Source organism: Microtus ochrogaster, chromosome 21 (assembly GCF_000317375.1).
Source record: "Microtus ochrogaster isolate Prairie Vole_2 chromosome 21, MicOch1.0, whole genome shotgun sequence".
Classification (NCBI taxonomy): Eukaryota; Metazoa; Chordata; class Mammalia; order Rodentia; family Cricetidae; genus Microtus; species Microtus ochrogaster.
The window spans coordinates 11,981,842-11,999,103 of record NC_022022.1 but is presented as its reverse complement, the minus strand read 5'-3'; the positions used below and the strand labels follow the sequence as shown (position 1 = coordinate 11,999,103).

The 17,262-nt window shown below is 37.5% G+C and overlaps 1 protein-coding gene across 6 annotated transcripts in view; it reads right to left on the bottom strand.

The window, feature by feature from the left end:
• Positions 1 to 17,262, bottom strand: part of Lrif1 (ligand dependent nuclear receptor interacting factor 1) — a 64,638-nt gene that overhangs the window by 4,984 nt on the left and 42,392 nt on the right. The window contains exons 1-2 of one of the 6 annotated variants that reach the window (XM_005357163.3): positions 11,303 to 11,676; positions 779 to 2,306 (exon numbers count right to left, since the gene is read on the bottom strand). The exons of 1 other annotated variant lie outside the window; for it this stretch is intronic. In XM_005357163.3, the coding sequence (XP_005357220.1) occupies positions 779 to 2,306; positions 11,303 to 11,370 (1,596 nt within the window). In that variant the 5' untranslated portion in view covers positions 11,371 to 11,676. Of the gene's footprint in view, positions 1 to 778; positions 2,307 to 10,658; positions 11,032 to 11,302; positions 11,677 to 17,262 lie in introns of those variants that run through there. 4 more of the 6 variants (XM_013349934.2, XM_026784221.1, XM_013349935.2 and 1 more) reach the window with 4 other exon arrangements.

Below are 17,262 nucleotides of genomic sequence, written 5' to 3'. Positions count from 1 at the left end.
CTGGGAGGAGGCGAAAAATTTTTTTTCTCAATAAAAAAAAAAAAAGAATTCACATTCCTGTCTTTAAAATTCAGTGATTTCTGTAATGAAGGGTACAGAAACTAATAGTACTAGGAAAACATGGAAAAAGTGTATTAAGAAAAGAAAGGTAGTTGATAGATATGCAATTAGAGGAATCATAAAGGTCTACAAAGAAATACACGTTTTAAAACAAACAAGAAAACCCCTCCCTCCAAAAGTTTCAAGGCCAAACACTCAAAGACATTGATAAAAATTCCATTTGAAGGAAAGGTTCTGATGACTTCACCAATTTCTTAGTACTTAAAAAAAAATGATTTTTCTTCCCACAACCATAACCAACAACAAAGCAAGAAAAAAATGTAAAGTCCCACTCTAAAGTTTCTAGTCTTTAAACCCTGTCTCTCTTCTATGAAGCTTATCTTTTCATAAATTAAAACATATGCTATTCAGTGGATATGCATTATACATATGTATGCACATTCACACAACCTTACTAATCTTTGAAGACATATCACTCACTTTCCAACTCTTTTGAACTTTGTTCTGTCATTTTGTTTTACAGACTTACTAAGCTAAGTAATGGAAGAGAAAGATCTGGTTAGACTCTACCAATTGTATTGCTCAAATATTTATTCAGATGAACGCTTTAAGCAAGTAGGTGTGATGAGGTATGTGACAGGTACCAGACAAATTTGATAATTAAGAAATTTTTTCCTCAGAGATATATAAAAAGAGCATCCTGACATGGGAAAATTACCTGTGTTTCTTGGTCTCTGAAAACACACTGTTGTGAAGTAACAGTTGCTGCATCGACAGAGGAACATATTTCCTCTACGCTCTGGATGAGATTTTCTTTTCTGGGGGCATTCTGTCCTGTCCTAAATCCATCTGGAAAAACTGGGTTTGTAAACACAGTCTGGTTCTGTTTAAGGCAGTTACAGGATTGGTTCAAAGTATGTGAGTTTGTCATAGAAAATGACGGTCTCTCCACTTTTTCATTCTTCTCTGCTCTTAGACTGGCCATGGAAGCAAGCTGGAAATTTGAAAGTGATTTTGTCTCCAATTCCAAAAATTTACTTTCAATCAAAGAACTATTTACCTCTTTGGGTATTTCTGTGCCTGGACTTGAACTTACTACCTCTGAACAATCTTTTCTTAGTGGAATATCAGAAGAAACAGAATTCTGTTGGTCATTTTGTGATGGCAGACCCTCTTTAGTCATCAGATAGACTTTCTCATTAAGCATTACCAATGCATTCTCTTTAAAAGGCACACGTATGTATTGTGTCCTTCGAGACCTGATGGTAGTCAACAGATGTGTACTTTTAATACTATTTCCCATCACTTCTCTACCTATGACAGTTTTTATAATCTTTGATGCCACATTTGATGACTTAACAGGAACAAGGGATGAAATAGCAGTAGCAGGCTGTAGATTCTCTTGAAAATTCCATGTCACTTGAGTAGCTTGAGAGTGCTGACCACCTTTTAACTCTGTCTGTGAAGCAACGTTCACTGGACTGTTCGAGGTATTTAATGTCACTTGTTTGGGGTAAATATCCTGCAAGTTTTCGGTAACTATATTTTGCACTGAATTTACAGGCGATACATAAAAAACTCTTGGTATTTGGGAGGACTCAACTATTCCTGAGGTACTTGTAGTTGCAGTTCCACAGATCTTTTGATGAACTGAAGGAGACAAGGTGGTTGCAGGTGTAGTTTGCACTTCAGCATAGGCTGGAATCTGTAAATGATACCCGGAAGGTAAAATCGAAGAATTCATATTCACAGGACTCTGTAAATGATGCCCAGAAGGCAAAATTGAAGAATTCACATTCACTGGAAGACTTGGGGTATTGACTACAAAGTAAGATGAGTAATTCTGTGTTGAAGGAGGAATAGCAAATGTTTGCATGGTGAGTCCATCAATTTTCACACCATGACTCTCAACATTAGAAACTGGTGGCGTAAGACTTCCAGTCTCCACAGAAGTAACGCTACCTTTTCCTGATGTGTCTACTGTTCTCATAAGAAAATACTTTGTAGCATTGGCTGGCTGAAAAATGGGTAATTGAACTGGTGCACTCGTAGAGGAGCTGGAAATCTGAGTTTGAAAAGTAACTTGAACTGGTGTTCCTGTATTCCCTTTCAAAGCATCAAACACCACTGGAGATTGAACTACCGGGGTAAGATTTCCAGAAGATTTAGAAATTGGAAGTAACTGCAGAAGACTTTTTCCATCCGTGCCAATCGTCTGAACTACTTGGTACATGCAGCCTGAAACACTTAAAAGAATATTTTGAGTAAATAAACACAACATACTACATGTTATATACATTTTATTTAAAACAAGTATTTGCAATGACTTTAGATACTAAAATTTATTAACAGTATGTAACTTTAAGTTTGCAATGTAAAAAGATCATGGAATAGATTTTGAAGATAAAGATATAATCAACTTTGATTCAGATCTCACAAGGAGATTATGAAATATTAACATTTATTCCAAAACAAAAAGGTTTCTAAAACTGCACTTAAACACAATGCTATTAGAAAAGACTCCACACTATCATCATTCGCGTTTTCGGTAATTTCTTCCTACTATCTTCCTTTACTTTTACTGAGCAGGACTTTTACTCCAACTCTTAATTGTGCTTCTTCTATCACTCTCCCTTGACAAATTTTGACAACTTTTTCTCCTGTTTGAGATTTCTCATGTGATAATAATTCAGTTTGTCATGTTCTTATACTGTCAGCTTAATGGACATACTCATGAAGCAACCATTTCCTTCTTAGATTATTGTTTCCATGTATGTGAGATTTCATGTTCCACAGTCCTTGAATATAGCAATTATTTAATAAAACATTCTATACATAATATCATGGAAATTTTGATGGGGAAGTTTTTTTTATAAAGGTGGAGTATAACTGAAAGGGAATACTTTTTATTAATTAGTCCATGGTGATCTCCGTTCTTATGAGGTATTTTTAATACAAATTGTCAGTTTTACAGAAAGCCAAGATACATTAATCTCTTTATAATCCAGATTTGCTGGTTACTTGGTATAGACTTATCAAATTATACCCAAACCACCTTCCAGGTCGTAGAAAGTGCAGTGTTCTCATGGAATGCAAGACAATTCCTTCTACATGGAGCTTACGTCTCAGAATAAACAAATGATAACTTCTGAGAGATACATTCTCTAGCCAACTTAACTATCTTTGTCCTTCCTTCATAATAAACTTATCCCAGTTAATTTTCTTCATGCCACATATTCTTATCATATACCTAAGTTTTTGTCTACAGACTGTCTTTCATGCTACAGTCTAAAAACGTTAACTGTGGATGGAGTACACATTCATAGATTGAATAGATTTGACTAAATGCAAAGGAAGAAAACCTTAAAGACAAACACTAATTCTCAAAAGTGTAAGGGTCTGTTTTACCACCTATGGATGTGATTTGAAAATCAAGTATTCATGAAAGAAAAAAACACCCAAAATTCTATGTATCCTCACTACAATCCAAACAACATGTTCCCCCAGAAAGTTTGGAAACAGACTTCTGTGTATGAAAACTTACACTAACTCTTAATAGATTTAGAGAAATATAAACATAAAGAAAAGTCTCAATTCTTGCTTTCAGGGTTTGAAGATCCATCTGCACTATCTCTGCAACTGTAAGTCAACATGAATTTATTCAGCATTAAATGAAAATATACTCAGTGAGAGATGTGCATGGTTACTCATGCATCAAAATCTTAACACTTAGGAGATGGAGATGACTGAAGGTGAACCTGAGCGAGAGAACAATACCAGGTCTCAAAACCAATCAAGAAGCACCAAGTACATTGTTCAAACACCAGGCTTTGATTAGGGGAAAGGGATCAATAAATTATAGCCTGTAGGCTAAACCTAAGCCATTCTGGTTTTACGTTAAACCATGTAGCTTTCGAACTTTAAAAAAATGAAAAACACTTTAAAAGAGAATTCTGTACCACGTTCTATCATGAGATTAAACTGCAGTATGCAAAAATATAAGTCAGTTTTGTTTATTACACAGTGGCTGCCAAGCTGCAACAAGAGCTGAATAGTTCCAAGAGAGACTGAATGATTCTCCAAGTCTAAATATTTGCTATCAGAACCCATAAGCAATGTATTTACTGAATCCCCCACTATAACTAAGTACATAAACACAGACAGGTAACCATCATGAAATAAGATAAGTGATGCATTTGAAGAGATTAAGAAAAATGCTTGCACCTGAACCTTTTCCTAAAATATCCCCATTCCAAGACTTTCAACCATCTTTGAGAACTCATCATAGCTAAAGAACAGAAGTCTTTTTTACTCTGTACTCTTTATCACATAGTTTCCTAAGTATTAATGAATTATTATCAATAAAAACTTTGTATCTGTAGCTTCTTTAGGATACAAGATATCTAGTCAAACTCTCCCTTGGCTTTTACTCAAAATCTTTGGGCTCCTGAAACTCAAATGGCCAGAATGTCTTCCTTTCCATACTCTAAGATGGCATCTCAAAAAATGGAAGGGAGAGTTCATTATTATTATTTCTGAAGCAAAGGAAGCCAAAGAAAGGACTTGAACACAATGATACTAAAAGTTTCTGGGAGTCAAGTTGGAGGAAGACTAAACATGTACACTGGAAATAATGCCAGGAGAGTCATTAGTAGACTAGAGTAGTTTAGTGGAGAAAAACTGTTAAGTATGAAGAGTAAACACACACAACTCCTACAAACTTTAATTCTTGAGGAAAATCCTGAGAAATAAGCTAGAAGAGAAACCGAGCAAGAAGGGATTTTTCTTTTCTTTTTCTAAAAGTGAGATGAACCAGAGAATATGTAAATCAGTGACTTAATTTTTCTTTGCTTTTCTATAGTGATTTTTAAAGAATAAAACTTTTTTTAAAAAAAGGTTGAAGTCACAGAGGATCATAAAAAGATTATGAACTGGATACAAGTACAATGACAGGAGATGGTATGTAGTCTAATAAACCACAATTAAGAAGCAATATTCTAGAAGGTCTTAAAGGTCTCTTTTGTGATTATTTCTACTAAAACATTATTCTCAAGATTATCAAGTATGTCTTCACACTTAAGTCTGTCTTTCTTTCACCCCATTCTCTACATGCTCTGTTGCAAATGACAGTTTCCTTTCCCACTGGTTTTCGAGACAGGGTTTCTCTGTGTAGCCCTGGCTGTCCTGAAACTCACTCGGTAGAGTGCTGGGATTAAAGGTGTGGTGCCACTACTGCCTGGTGCAAATGACACTCTTACTATATCGTCCTCATTTTATGGCTTTTATTGTGTATAATGTGTTCTCTTGACTTTCTTAATGTTTCTTTACTAACTTTCCTGTATTTTAAGTATTCATCCTCAAGTATTCCCCCAAATATAGTTCTTGTCCAACTCATTTTAATCCCATTTTTCTCCTTCAAGATATTTTTCCCTTAAAGATTAAACTCATTTTCATGGTTTCAACAACTCCCTCAATTACCCTCTTTGCAGCAATAATGACCACTAGTTACATCTTTTCACTCCTATTCCCACTATTAATCTTCACTTCATAATTGTTGTCTTTTACCAAACATTTTAATTTCAATACCATCATTTAAAATCCAACAGGTAAAATTAATCTCTATGAAAACTAGTATTACATTCTATTTTCCAACCATGTAACAGCATTGACTGTTAGCTCACATAGATTGATTACCTGATTAGCTTTGACCTATTATCCTCATAGCACAATGAATACATGCTTATAAAAGGTAAACAGCTAAGAAATATATTCTAAGTGAGTGACATATCAAAACTATAAAGTTTTCACTTTTCTATTAAGTCTTCCCCATTTTGTTTTCTTTACCACTGGAACATCCAGTATCTAAATTCGCTCCCACCACCTTTTGTATTGCATTCTTCATCTCATCCCTGTATTTTGCAATGGTGTTTAGCTTTTCTGATTGTAACTGCTGCTGACTAGCATGTAATACTGGTCTCATAATGTTGCTTCATATCAGTTTTAAATGAATACCGACCATTGCCAATCCAGTTTGCCACACACACACAAAAAAAAAAAAACCAAACTATAATCAATAGCTATACCACTGTTACCTATAACTTCTCTACATGAAATCTCTGTTCTTATCAGAGAAACTTCTTTATGCCAAGTGCATTATTGAACTAAATATTCTTTGGTCTATCGACAACAACATAAAATGAAGTTTTAATTCTACCTCTTCCATAAAATATCTGACAGTCATACCAACTAAATTTTTGTCAACTTTAGAATATGAAGCATTATTGATTTTATTCCAGTTAATATTGGATATAATGCCCTTACTATTACCTACTTTTTTAAAAAAAAATAAATATTGTTTTTCATAGTAATTTGAAGTTTCTTAAGATGAGAAACTCAATAACTCTGCAATTATTTTTTCAAATACCAGGAATCGTGAAACCTCATAAGTATCACAAAAAAAAAAACAATGTAATTCTTCCCAATGGCCAATTCAAGAAAACTATTTCAATACTTTGTTTAGCCCCCTTTGATATAAATATATTTCAGCTATTAGAAAAATCTGCCTAACAAAGTAGAAGCTTTAACAGAAATAACCTATATTTTACAATTATTTGTATTAAGAGCAAGGATATTTAAAATGAATATTTATTCATATAACTGAATAAATTAGACTTTTAATACCTCACATTATATCACAGGATAAAAGGTTTCCCTATTATTGATTTACAAAGAAATATATTTTATACAGCAAACTTTATATATCTGTCTATCTATATATACAACTGCCACTTCCCTGCCAAAAAAAAAAAATGCAGCTTCTTCCAAATCTACATATCATTAGAGACTGTAATGTATTACCACAGACTGTAAATTCTTTAAGGATAGCTTTTCCTACTTATAGCTTCTCTGAATCTAATAGAACAAATTAAAATGTTAGCAGAAGTGATACCTATAAGCTATAAAAACGATTTGACTTATTGACAAATTAAATGAGTTCTTAAAACTAAACTGAAATGTAGACTTCTAAAGAGAAGAGAGAATGAAATTCATACATACTCTTTCAACAAATATACACATTTTCCAGCTTTAGTAGGAATCTTCAATTAATAGTTTAATCAAAATCACACTAAGACTCCACCTTCTTAAAAAGATTCCATTTTCTTAGAGATCACATTCTATGACCTAATGACACCACTAAAACTAGAATCAAGATTCTTCATCCCATGCTCCAGTTTGAACACTTAGAATTACTAGAGCACTAGCTACATTAAACCACCTGGTATTTGAAATGAGAAACTACACACACACACACACACACACACACACACACACACACACACACACACACACACACCCCTAAATTCTAAGACTTAAAAGAGAAATACATCAGAAAGATTACAGGCTTCTAATTCTGGCTCTTTCCCTTACTGGCTAACAGATTTTAGAAAACCTACTTATTACAGTAACACACATCTGTAGTTCCAGCTAACTTAAGAGGGCTGAAGTAGGAGTGGGAAGATGACATTGAGACTTGGTGTTCAAGATGATCAATACAGTGATGCCCCATCTCAAAATTAGAGTCCTGCTAAATGCGCTAACAAAATGATATAATTTCTGAGTTTCATTTTACTATTTTAATATGGACATTCATCATTCATGTATTAGAAATGGAATGATGAACACCATGGAGACTAATGAGCATTTTATAGTTTTGAAAATAATGATTTTTCAGCTGTTAGGAGACCATTTTCCTTCTTATTTATTTGTAAAAATATATAAGAACCTAATACTACCATACAATAATAAATATTATGCAATATTTATGTAATAATATGGTCATATAACTCTAATCTTAAAAGTCAAGGAAGACAGACATATAGTCATTAATATTTTATAGCTAAAAAATACAAGTGCTTAAAATATTTTTAATATCTCACACAGAATTAATTACATGTTTTCTGTAAGCAGTCTCATCCATATTTTGTATGATTTGAGAGTAATAAAAAATCTCATCATGCAATAATTCAATTGCATAAACAAGTAGATCTGTGACAGAGTACAGTTAGCTTACATGGTGTTTATTTCTCTTCACGGTCTATTCAAAAGTTGTAAAGATAAACCTTCACAACAAAAGACCTCAACCAGCATTTTCTTTCCAGGAGTATCAAACCATGTTCTGAGAAAAGGGCATGTGTATGTTTGTCTTATCTAATTCCAAATATTAGAAAAATGGCAGAGTATCTTGCAAAAAACAGCAATCTGATGATCAGGTCTGCCGATTTTCCATCCCACTTTTTAAAGATCTAACCCATATTCTTTACCACCTAATCCAGGCCCTCACTATTTCTCAAAAGCTACCTGAAATATAACCCTTACTCCAAACCAGCACTGTCATTAGTTAGCCAAACTACACACCTAACTGCATCAATCCTAATCTGAAAAATTTTCTGACCAATCAATGTCTGAAAAAAGAAGTCATTACCAGACCGAAACAACCCTTAGGAGCTATCATCTCACCTCTGTTATACAGTGAGTAATTACGGTCTCAGTGCAAGCCTGAATAAATTAAATGGATACTATGCCACAAATACCCAGACTTTGCTCTATACTTGTAAGACTGAATTTCCTATTTTTGTGACTGATTAAATCAGATAAATTAAATAATAAACATCTTTTATGACAATACTGAATTTTCATTAAGAGAATAGTAACTCAAGGAAAGTTCATCTACAGAAGAGAAAATCCTAACAATTTTACAAAGAGAAAGTGCCCCCTCTCTAAGTATGTATGTCTTCCAATAGCACAAAGGAAGTGATATTAATCAAATTATTTACATAATTACATTTCAACATCAGGCATGCTGTTACGAAAACAAAATAAAACCAAACATGTAACTAGTAAGGAAAGTGTCATACACCTCAGAAAATCACCTGATGGTAAATATCCCTAATATGTTATGATAATATCAGACAATTTAAAGAAATAAAAGCACGTAAGTATCACAAAGCACCAACACATAAACCAATGAATTAATGAATGCGAAACGACTTATGTAAATAATCAAAACATAATTGCGTTTAAAATATTTTTCAGAGTTCAAAATTTGCCAAAATGATTAGAAACTAAATCTCAAGGTCCAAATCAGGAGGAGAAGGAGGGGGAGCACGAGCAAGGAACTCAGGACCGCGAGGGGTACACCCACACACTGAGACAATGGGGATATTCTACCGGGAATTCACCAAGGCCAGCTGGCCTGGGTCTGAAAAAGCATGGGATAAAACCGGACTTGCTGAACATAGCGGACAATGAGGACTACTGAGAACTCAAGAACAATGGCAATGGGTTTTTGATCCTACTGCACGTGCTGGCTTTGGGGGGGCCTAGGCAGTTTGGATGCTCAATTTACTAAACCTGGATGGAGGTGGGCGGTCCTTGGAATTCCCACAGGTCAGGGAACCCTGATTGCTCTTCAAGCTGATGAGGGAGAGGGTCTTGATCGAGGTGGGAAATGGGAGGCGGTGGCGGGGAGGAGGCAGAAATCCTCAATAAATAAATTTAAAAAAAAAAAAGGGAACCCCAGTGCACAATAAAAAACTTACGATTCACTTAATCTTACTTCTGGAACTAAAAATGAATGCAACGTTAAAACACCTGCTCGACATTCTATGGTACATCAGATATAAATATGCAGGCACAAAAAAGTAGGAAAAATTAGTTATTAAAAAGTAGTTCTACCATTGCCTCTGTTTCGATACAATCTGTTTCCGAATTTCCACAAAACACAAACGTCCTTTGTACCAAAGCGCTATCTCTAATGATGCGCGATATAAGGGTTCTTATATCAACACCTCACTATTTACTCTTAATGACTTCTGTTTTTATACCAGCCCAAGAGCAACTTCCTACAGATTCAGCTACTGGGAAGGCGGAGGCAGGATGATCTCTTGTTTTTTCAACCCAGAGGGTTTAGAAATTCAGTCTTTAAAAAAGTCATCACTTTTCACTGCAATTAGGGTTTGTATCTACTTGTAACTAAAAGAAACCTACCTCGGGCTGAAAACGGAACACAAAAGTTATATTCTTATCATAGTAGCAAATATTAAGATAATCCTTTATGTCTTTCTTAGACTAATTCTTGTTTCTTCCTTTTTTACTAAAATATTCTTAGGTGCTATTATTTTGATCAGAAAGTGGTACATTAGTCTCATAACTACTAACGAACAAGCTGCAAGGAACGCCAGACAACCTGTTTTTCTTCACCAGCAAGTCCCTTTCATTTTTAAGAGTTTTGCTCTTAAATTTCACGCTGTTCATCTACCTTCTACAGATTTACTAATCTTTGCTTCTCACCGTGCTTCCCATGAACCACAGAATTCATAAATTAAAACATTTCCCCTAAATGAACAGTTTGCTGTTCTTGCAATTATTTCACCTGGATTAACACAAACTTAAAAAGTTACTGGTGGAGATTAACACAAACTTAAAAAAGTTACTGGTGGATCTGCTTTTTAACCAGAGAAGACTGTGGCAGCCCGTAATACTAACACTAAGGTAGCCCAGGCTGGATTGAGGACAGCCTCCATTACTTAGTTTCCTACCTAGCCAGAGCCGCGGTGACAGTGTAATCAGCCAACTGTCCCTAGTGGAGACAACCAATGAGATGCTCGCTCTCCCTTCACACCCGTTTCCAGCGCGCTGCCTGGAAAAGCTGACTTAACGTTCAAAGTTTTCACTTTTCTCCGTCTTAGTTGAACATTTCAAACACTACAGTCCCTTCTTCGTGAACATATTTTTTTCCCCTAAATACATTAACAATCTATTTCGCTCGAAGGTCCAGCGCCCCGGGGCTGCACTTGCTAATCCACGATGTGCGTTTCGTAGCCTGGGTTTGAGATTCTTGCAGAAGCGTTCTGAAAACCGGGAGCGACGCCATGTTGCTTTTCTTCCGTGGGCATCTACTCCGTCCGCCTATGAAATTCAAGCCGCTGGCGTCCTGCGCGCCTGATTCCGAGGGAGGCTAAATGCGTCACGATCGGCGGGCGTTTTACGTTTCCGCGAGAGCACTGTGCGCCCGTGGCTCTCGAGCGCCAGGCTGAGGGCAGTGCGCTCGCTCGCTCGCCCGCCCGCTCGTCCGCTCGGACGGCCGGGCCCCGCAGCTACCCCCGCTGCCCGGGTGAGCATCGGCCCACGCGGCCGTTTAAGATACACGGGGCGGCGGGAAGGGCTGGGAACTGGTACTTACCAATGCGAACCCGAGCCTGAATTTTCCTCGGCGGCTTTCAGAAAGGCGCTCTGGAGAATATTAGACATTTTTAGACGGGGTGAGTGGGAGGGGACGGGGCAGTGAGCAGTGTGGGGGACGCGGTCCGTAACCAGGCGCGAGCCACAGAGAGCGTGGGGACCCCGCAGCCACGGAGGGGCGTGCCGCGGGCGGAAAGGTACGTGAGACGGCGGCGCCCGAGAGGGAGCTTTCCTGTCTCCCGAGGGAAGTGGCTGTGGAAGCCGGAAGACGCGACCGCACCCTCCCAGATTCAGGCAGGTTCAGGCGAGTCTCGGAGCCACGTGACGAGCCCGGGCCAGTCGCGGAGGACGCGGGGGGGGGGGCGTGACATCACTGGCACCGCCCCCTAGTCCTGCCGCTGCCCGGTAGACAGCCGAGGCCCCGCGCTGGGGACCACGCCCACCTCTGCCAGCGGCCACGACGAGCAAATCTCTAAGCCCCGCCTGACTCCGACGTCACACACGGTTACTAAGGCGAATGGATCGCGGGGGCCCCGCCCCTGTGACGGGGTCCAATCGTCAGCGAAGGTTGATGTCTCTTCTTCCGGATCAAATGAGGAATCAAAAGAGAAAGTTTTCTCTCTGCCTACGCGAAATAAAACATTTCCGGGGTCAGTCGTAAACTGCACGCGCTTGTGCATGTGAGCCTTTGCACGCCAAAGGCGGCAGGTCGTCGTCCTTGGCGCGTGCTTCAGTAGACGTGGGCGGGCCTTTGGTAGTTACCACAAATTGTTGAGAACCTTTATACTCCTGTGGCTAGAATTTATTCTCTCCCCCCCCCTTTTTTTTTTTTGGAGTTTCTTTTGTTTTTCTGTTTTGCCTCTTGAAGTTTTGCCTCTAAATTAATTAATTAGTCATTTCCTCCACGCTCACACTCATGCCTCATTTAAAGCCGTATCTTATTGTCATGGATTCTTCAAATCTCTGTATGTTTAATTCCAGGCGATACACTTTGAACAGCTTGTTTTAATTGACAGAACAGTTCTCAGACATCTTTTGAATCTTACAATTTGGCGACTATTGTGTAGTTACTCGGAATTCCACTCAGTAATGGGTAGAAGAAATTCTTGTTCAATTAGGTGTGGAATGTTGTGAAAGTGGTTTCGAAGACACAGTTGTATTTGGTATACACAATCTTGTACACTCAACTGTTCAAACGGAGGATGCCGACAAGGTAGACAACTTCAAGGTTCACATGGTTATTTTAAAATGGAATTACTTCCCACAGGCTTAGTGACACAGGAGGATGTGGAGTTTAAGGTCATCCTTGGCTACTCAACAAGTAGAAGGCCAGGATGTACTACAGGAAAACATGTCTCACAAAGAAAGAAAAAGAAAAAAAAGAGAGACAGAGAGGGAGGAAGGAAGGAAGGAGGAAGAGAGGATTTACTCAGTTTCCTAATTGCTAAATGTAGTAGATATTTGAGAACTTCATGCCTTGATATGGTAAAAGAAAGTGGTATTTTCTGATTTCTGAATAACACATTTATTTTTCAATAAAATACCTCCAATACTAAAGACTAAAGGGAAGGTGGGCAGTCCTTGATGCTCTTTTGCTTTTGACCATCTTTTATTTATGAAATCAAACTTTGAAAAACTTGCTCTTTGCCACGCATCGTGGTGCATGCTTTTTTTTTTTCTCCAACACTCAGAAAAAGGCAGGTAGGTCTTAGAATCTGAGGTCAGCATGGTCTCCATAGTGAGTCCAGATTAGCCAGGTCTACACAATGAGACCCTATTATTTTTTTAAAGGGGGTGGGAGCTGTGTTTGCTTGTTTGCTTGCTATCTTACCAACTGCGGTTCATCGGTTACATTTTCTAGTCTGGCTTTTCAGAGTCATCACTATTGCACCTACAAGACTAACTGTCATGGGTTTGGGCGATCCGGACTTCGGAAGGCAGGAAATTTCTGTGAAAGGACAGGGAGAAATTTGTCAGAGAAAGGGGGAGAAAAGGAGGGAGAGAGGGATACCAAAAAATGCCAAAAAAAGATGTTATCTCAGTCTAAATCTAAAATAGTCTTGAAAGTTTTTCCCATGGAGAAAGTAGGCATGAGGCTTTATGCCCCATGATAATCAGTTACTGCACCTATACAGTGACCAAAAGAAAAATGGGCTTTCATACCTATGTGCAAGAAGGAATTCTTTAGGCAAGGGGCTGATTGTGGAGGCATGTCTACTGGCGAGAGTACAAGCAGCTGGAATAAAAAAGACCGTGATCACATCTGAGGAAAATTCTGGGAGCTGGATCACAGCATTCCATGCTCATTAAATAACTCATGCAACTGTTTATTGCAATTAATGCTGTATGTTTCACACTTAATATCTTTAGTCAGCAACACTATTATTTATTCTTTCACTCGATGCCTTGGCAATGTACTTGAATGTGTTTCTTCCTACCTTTTGATCTCCTCAGTGTGCTTGGAAGGTCCATTCCTGCATTCATTAAATAAGTGAGTTCTCATTCCCTCCTCCTCTTATTTTCTCAAACGGTTTCTCTACAGCTGATTATATTCGTGCCTGTCATTTTAATTACTACCTCTAACCTATTATTACACTACAAAACGTGTACATAATAACATGTTACAGACATTGCTAAGTGCTTTATAAATAGACACTCATTTTCTTCTAAAAGCTAGTAAAAATATTATACAGAAATGAATAAACTAACCGTAGACCAGGCAAATAACTCTCTGGAAGCAACAAAGATGATGATTAGTGGGGCTAAGTTCTAAATTCAGTTGCTTGCCAGAAGATTCTATGTATCTTGCTCCTAACTCACATGTATCTCTATCTTCAGTTTTTACTTCTCATCAGATTTGTGTATACCTGTATTTTCATAAGCATTCTTGAGAGCTATTATTATAAAATCACCTTAAAAAGAAATATGTTCAAAATCAAACAGTTCTACTACATTTTTCATTTTAGTTTTATAAGATAGCAGAAGTCATTGAAAGACAGTGAAATCAAAAAGAATAGTAGATCATATTTTAAAAAAGGACACATCCTTCTGCTTCATTCAGGAAACACACCTCCAAGAAACTCACCTTAACATCAAAGATAGATATCATCTCAAGGTAGAAAAGATGGAGAAAGAGATTCCAAGGGAACTGACACAAGAAGCAAGCTGGTGTAGCCATTTTAATACCTGACAAAATAGACTTTATACCAAAGCTGATTAGAAGAGATGGGGAAGGATACTACATAGTCATCCAAGGAATAATCTACCAAGATAATATTGCAATTGTAAACAATTATGCAGCAAAACAAGGGCTCACAAGTTCATAACAGAAACACCACTATAGCTAAAATCATATATTTGCCCTCACACAGTGATAGTGTGAAGCTAACTGCCGGGAGGCCAGCTCCCAACTTGGACAGAGACTCCCTACTAGATCAGAGGTCATACCAGCTGTCAGAAACCCAGGCCACAAAGGCTAGAAAACCAAAGAGTAAACAGAAACCACGGAACAATGCACCCATTCAACAAAGTCAAATTCTAAATGAGGAATCAGAGCTAAACATCACAAACCCAGATCCTTATATTCCAATACAGGAATGCAATCAACAAGAGACAAGGCAATATGGCACCACCAGAGCTTGGTTTTCCTATGACAGTGAGACCTGACTATTCCAATACAGCAGAACCACAAGAAAAAAAAACATTAAAATCAACTTTATGAAGATGATAGAGGTTCTTAAAGAAGAACTGAAACACTCCCTTAAAGAAATCAAGGAAAAGACAACCAAAAACTTGGAGAAAAATCAATAAATCTCTTAAAGAATACCAAGAAAACCAAGATGGGAAAAAAAACAAGCAAAACAATTGGTTCAAGACCTGAAAACAGAAATAGAAGAAATTAAATACAAACTGAGGAAATTCAGGAAATGGACAATCTGGGTAAATCTGGGTAAGTGGACAGAAACTACAATACAAGCATCACCAACAGAATACAAGAAATGGAAGAAAGAATCTTAGACATTGAAGATATGATATGATTGAAGAAATAGATTTATAGAAGGAATAGATTCATTGGTCAAAGAAAATATTAAATCTAATACTCTTAACATGAACACCCAGTAAATACAGGACAGCATGAAAAGACCAAACCTAAGAACATTAACAACAGGAATAGAAGAAGGAGAAGAATCCCAGCTCAAAAAACTCAGAAAATATACTGAAAAAAATCATAGAAGAAAATTTCCCTAACCGAAAGAAAGACATCCCCATAAAAGTAGAGGAAGCTTAGACAACACCAAATAGATTGGATAAGAAAAGAAATTCCCCGAGTCAGATAATAATCAAAACACTAAACGTACAGAACAAAGAATATTAAAAGCTGCAAGTTCTAATAGGAAGACCTATCAGAATTACACTCAATTTCTCAATGGAGATTCTAAAAGTCAGAAGAGTGTGGACAGATATCTTTCAGTCTTCCAGAGGTCACGGATGCCAACCCAGACTACTATACCCACCAAAATGATCAATAATCACAGATGAAGAAAACAAGATATTTCATGACAAAGTCAAATTTAAATAATATATATCCACAAATCCAGCTCTACAGAAGGTTCAAGAAGGAAAACTCCAACCCAAGGAAGTAAACTACACCCATAAAACCACAAGCAATAGATAATCTCCCACTAGCAAAACCCAAACAAGAAAACACACATACACATACACACACACACACACACACACACACACACACACACACACACCACCATCACCAAAAATTAATGGGAATTAACTATCACCAGTTATTATTTGATGTGGGAGAGTCTTCTGTTTTGAGGTGATTTCATTGGTTAATAAAGAGACTGCCTTGGCCTTTGATAGGACAGAAAATTAGGTAGGCAGAATAAACAGAATAGAATGCTGGGAAGAAGGGAAGTTAGGCAATCGCCATGCCTCTCCCCTCTGGTCAGACATGATGAAGCTCCAGCCCAAGATGTACGTACACTAGAATCTTCCTGGTAATACACCACCTCGTGGTGCTACACAGATTACTAAATATGGGTTAAGCAAGATATGAGAGTTAGCCAAGACGAGGCTAGATATAATGGGCCAGGCAGTGTTTATATGAATACAGTTTATGTGTTGTTATTTCGGGCCATAAGCTAGCCAGGTGGCTGGGAGATGGGTGGCATGAAGCGGCCCACTGCTCCTTCTACAATTATTATTTATCAGTACCAAATGGACTCGATTCAGCAATAAAAAGACACAGGCTAACAGAATGGATATAAAAACAGGATCCATCCTTCTGCTGCATACAAAAAACACCTCAACATCAAAGACAAACATTACCTCAGAGTAAAGTGCTGGGAAAAGATTTTCCAATCAAATAAATTGAACAAAGAAGCTGGAATAGGTATCCTAAAATGCTACAAAAATAGATTTCCAAGCAAAATTAATCAAAGTGATAAGAAAGAAATTTCATACTCATTAAAGGAAAACTTTACTAGGATGAAATTTCAATTCTGAACATCTATTGCTACCTCCAAGATTATTTTATTCAAGTCTATTTAACTTTGTAAATACAAGTAGCTGCAAGATGACATAAGATTGATTTATCCTGTATTTTGCATTGCATTTTCCACTGGATCATACTAGATAATTGCTTGGTGTCCAGGGAACTTACTCTCAGCAGTTGGTACTATGTGTAGCCTTGAGGCTTTCCCCTATTCTATGTATGCATGCCTTACTCTCCTTTCCAGAAAACTGAGAAACGTGGTCAATGTTCCAAATGTTATTTTCTCACATGTACCTATCTATATTGAGTTATAAAAGTTCCCAGGATTAAAGCCGGGCGGTGGTGGCGCACGCCTTTAATCCCAGCACTCGGGAGGCAGAGGCAGGCGGATCTCTGTGAGTTCGAGACCAGCCTGGTCTACAAGAGCTAGTTCCAGGACAGGCTCCAAA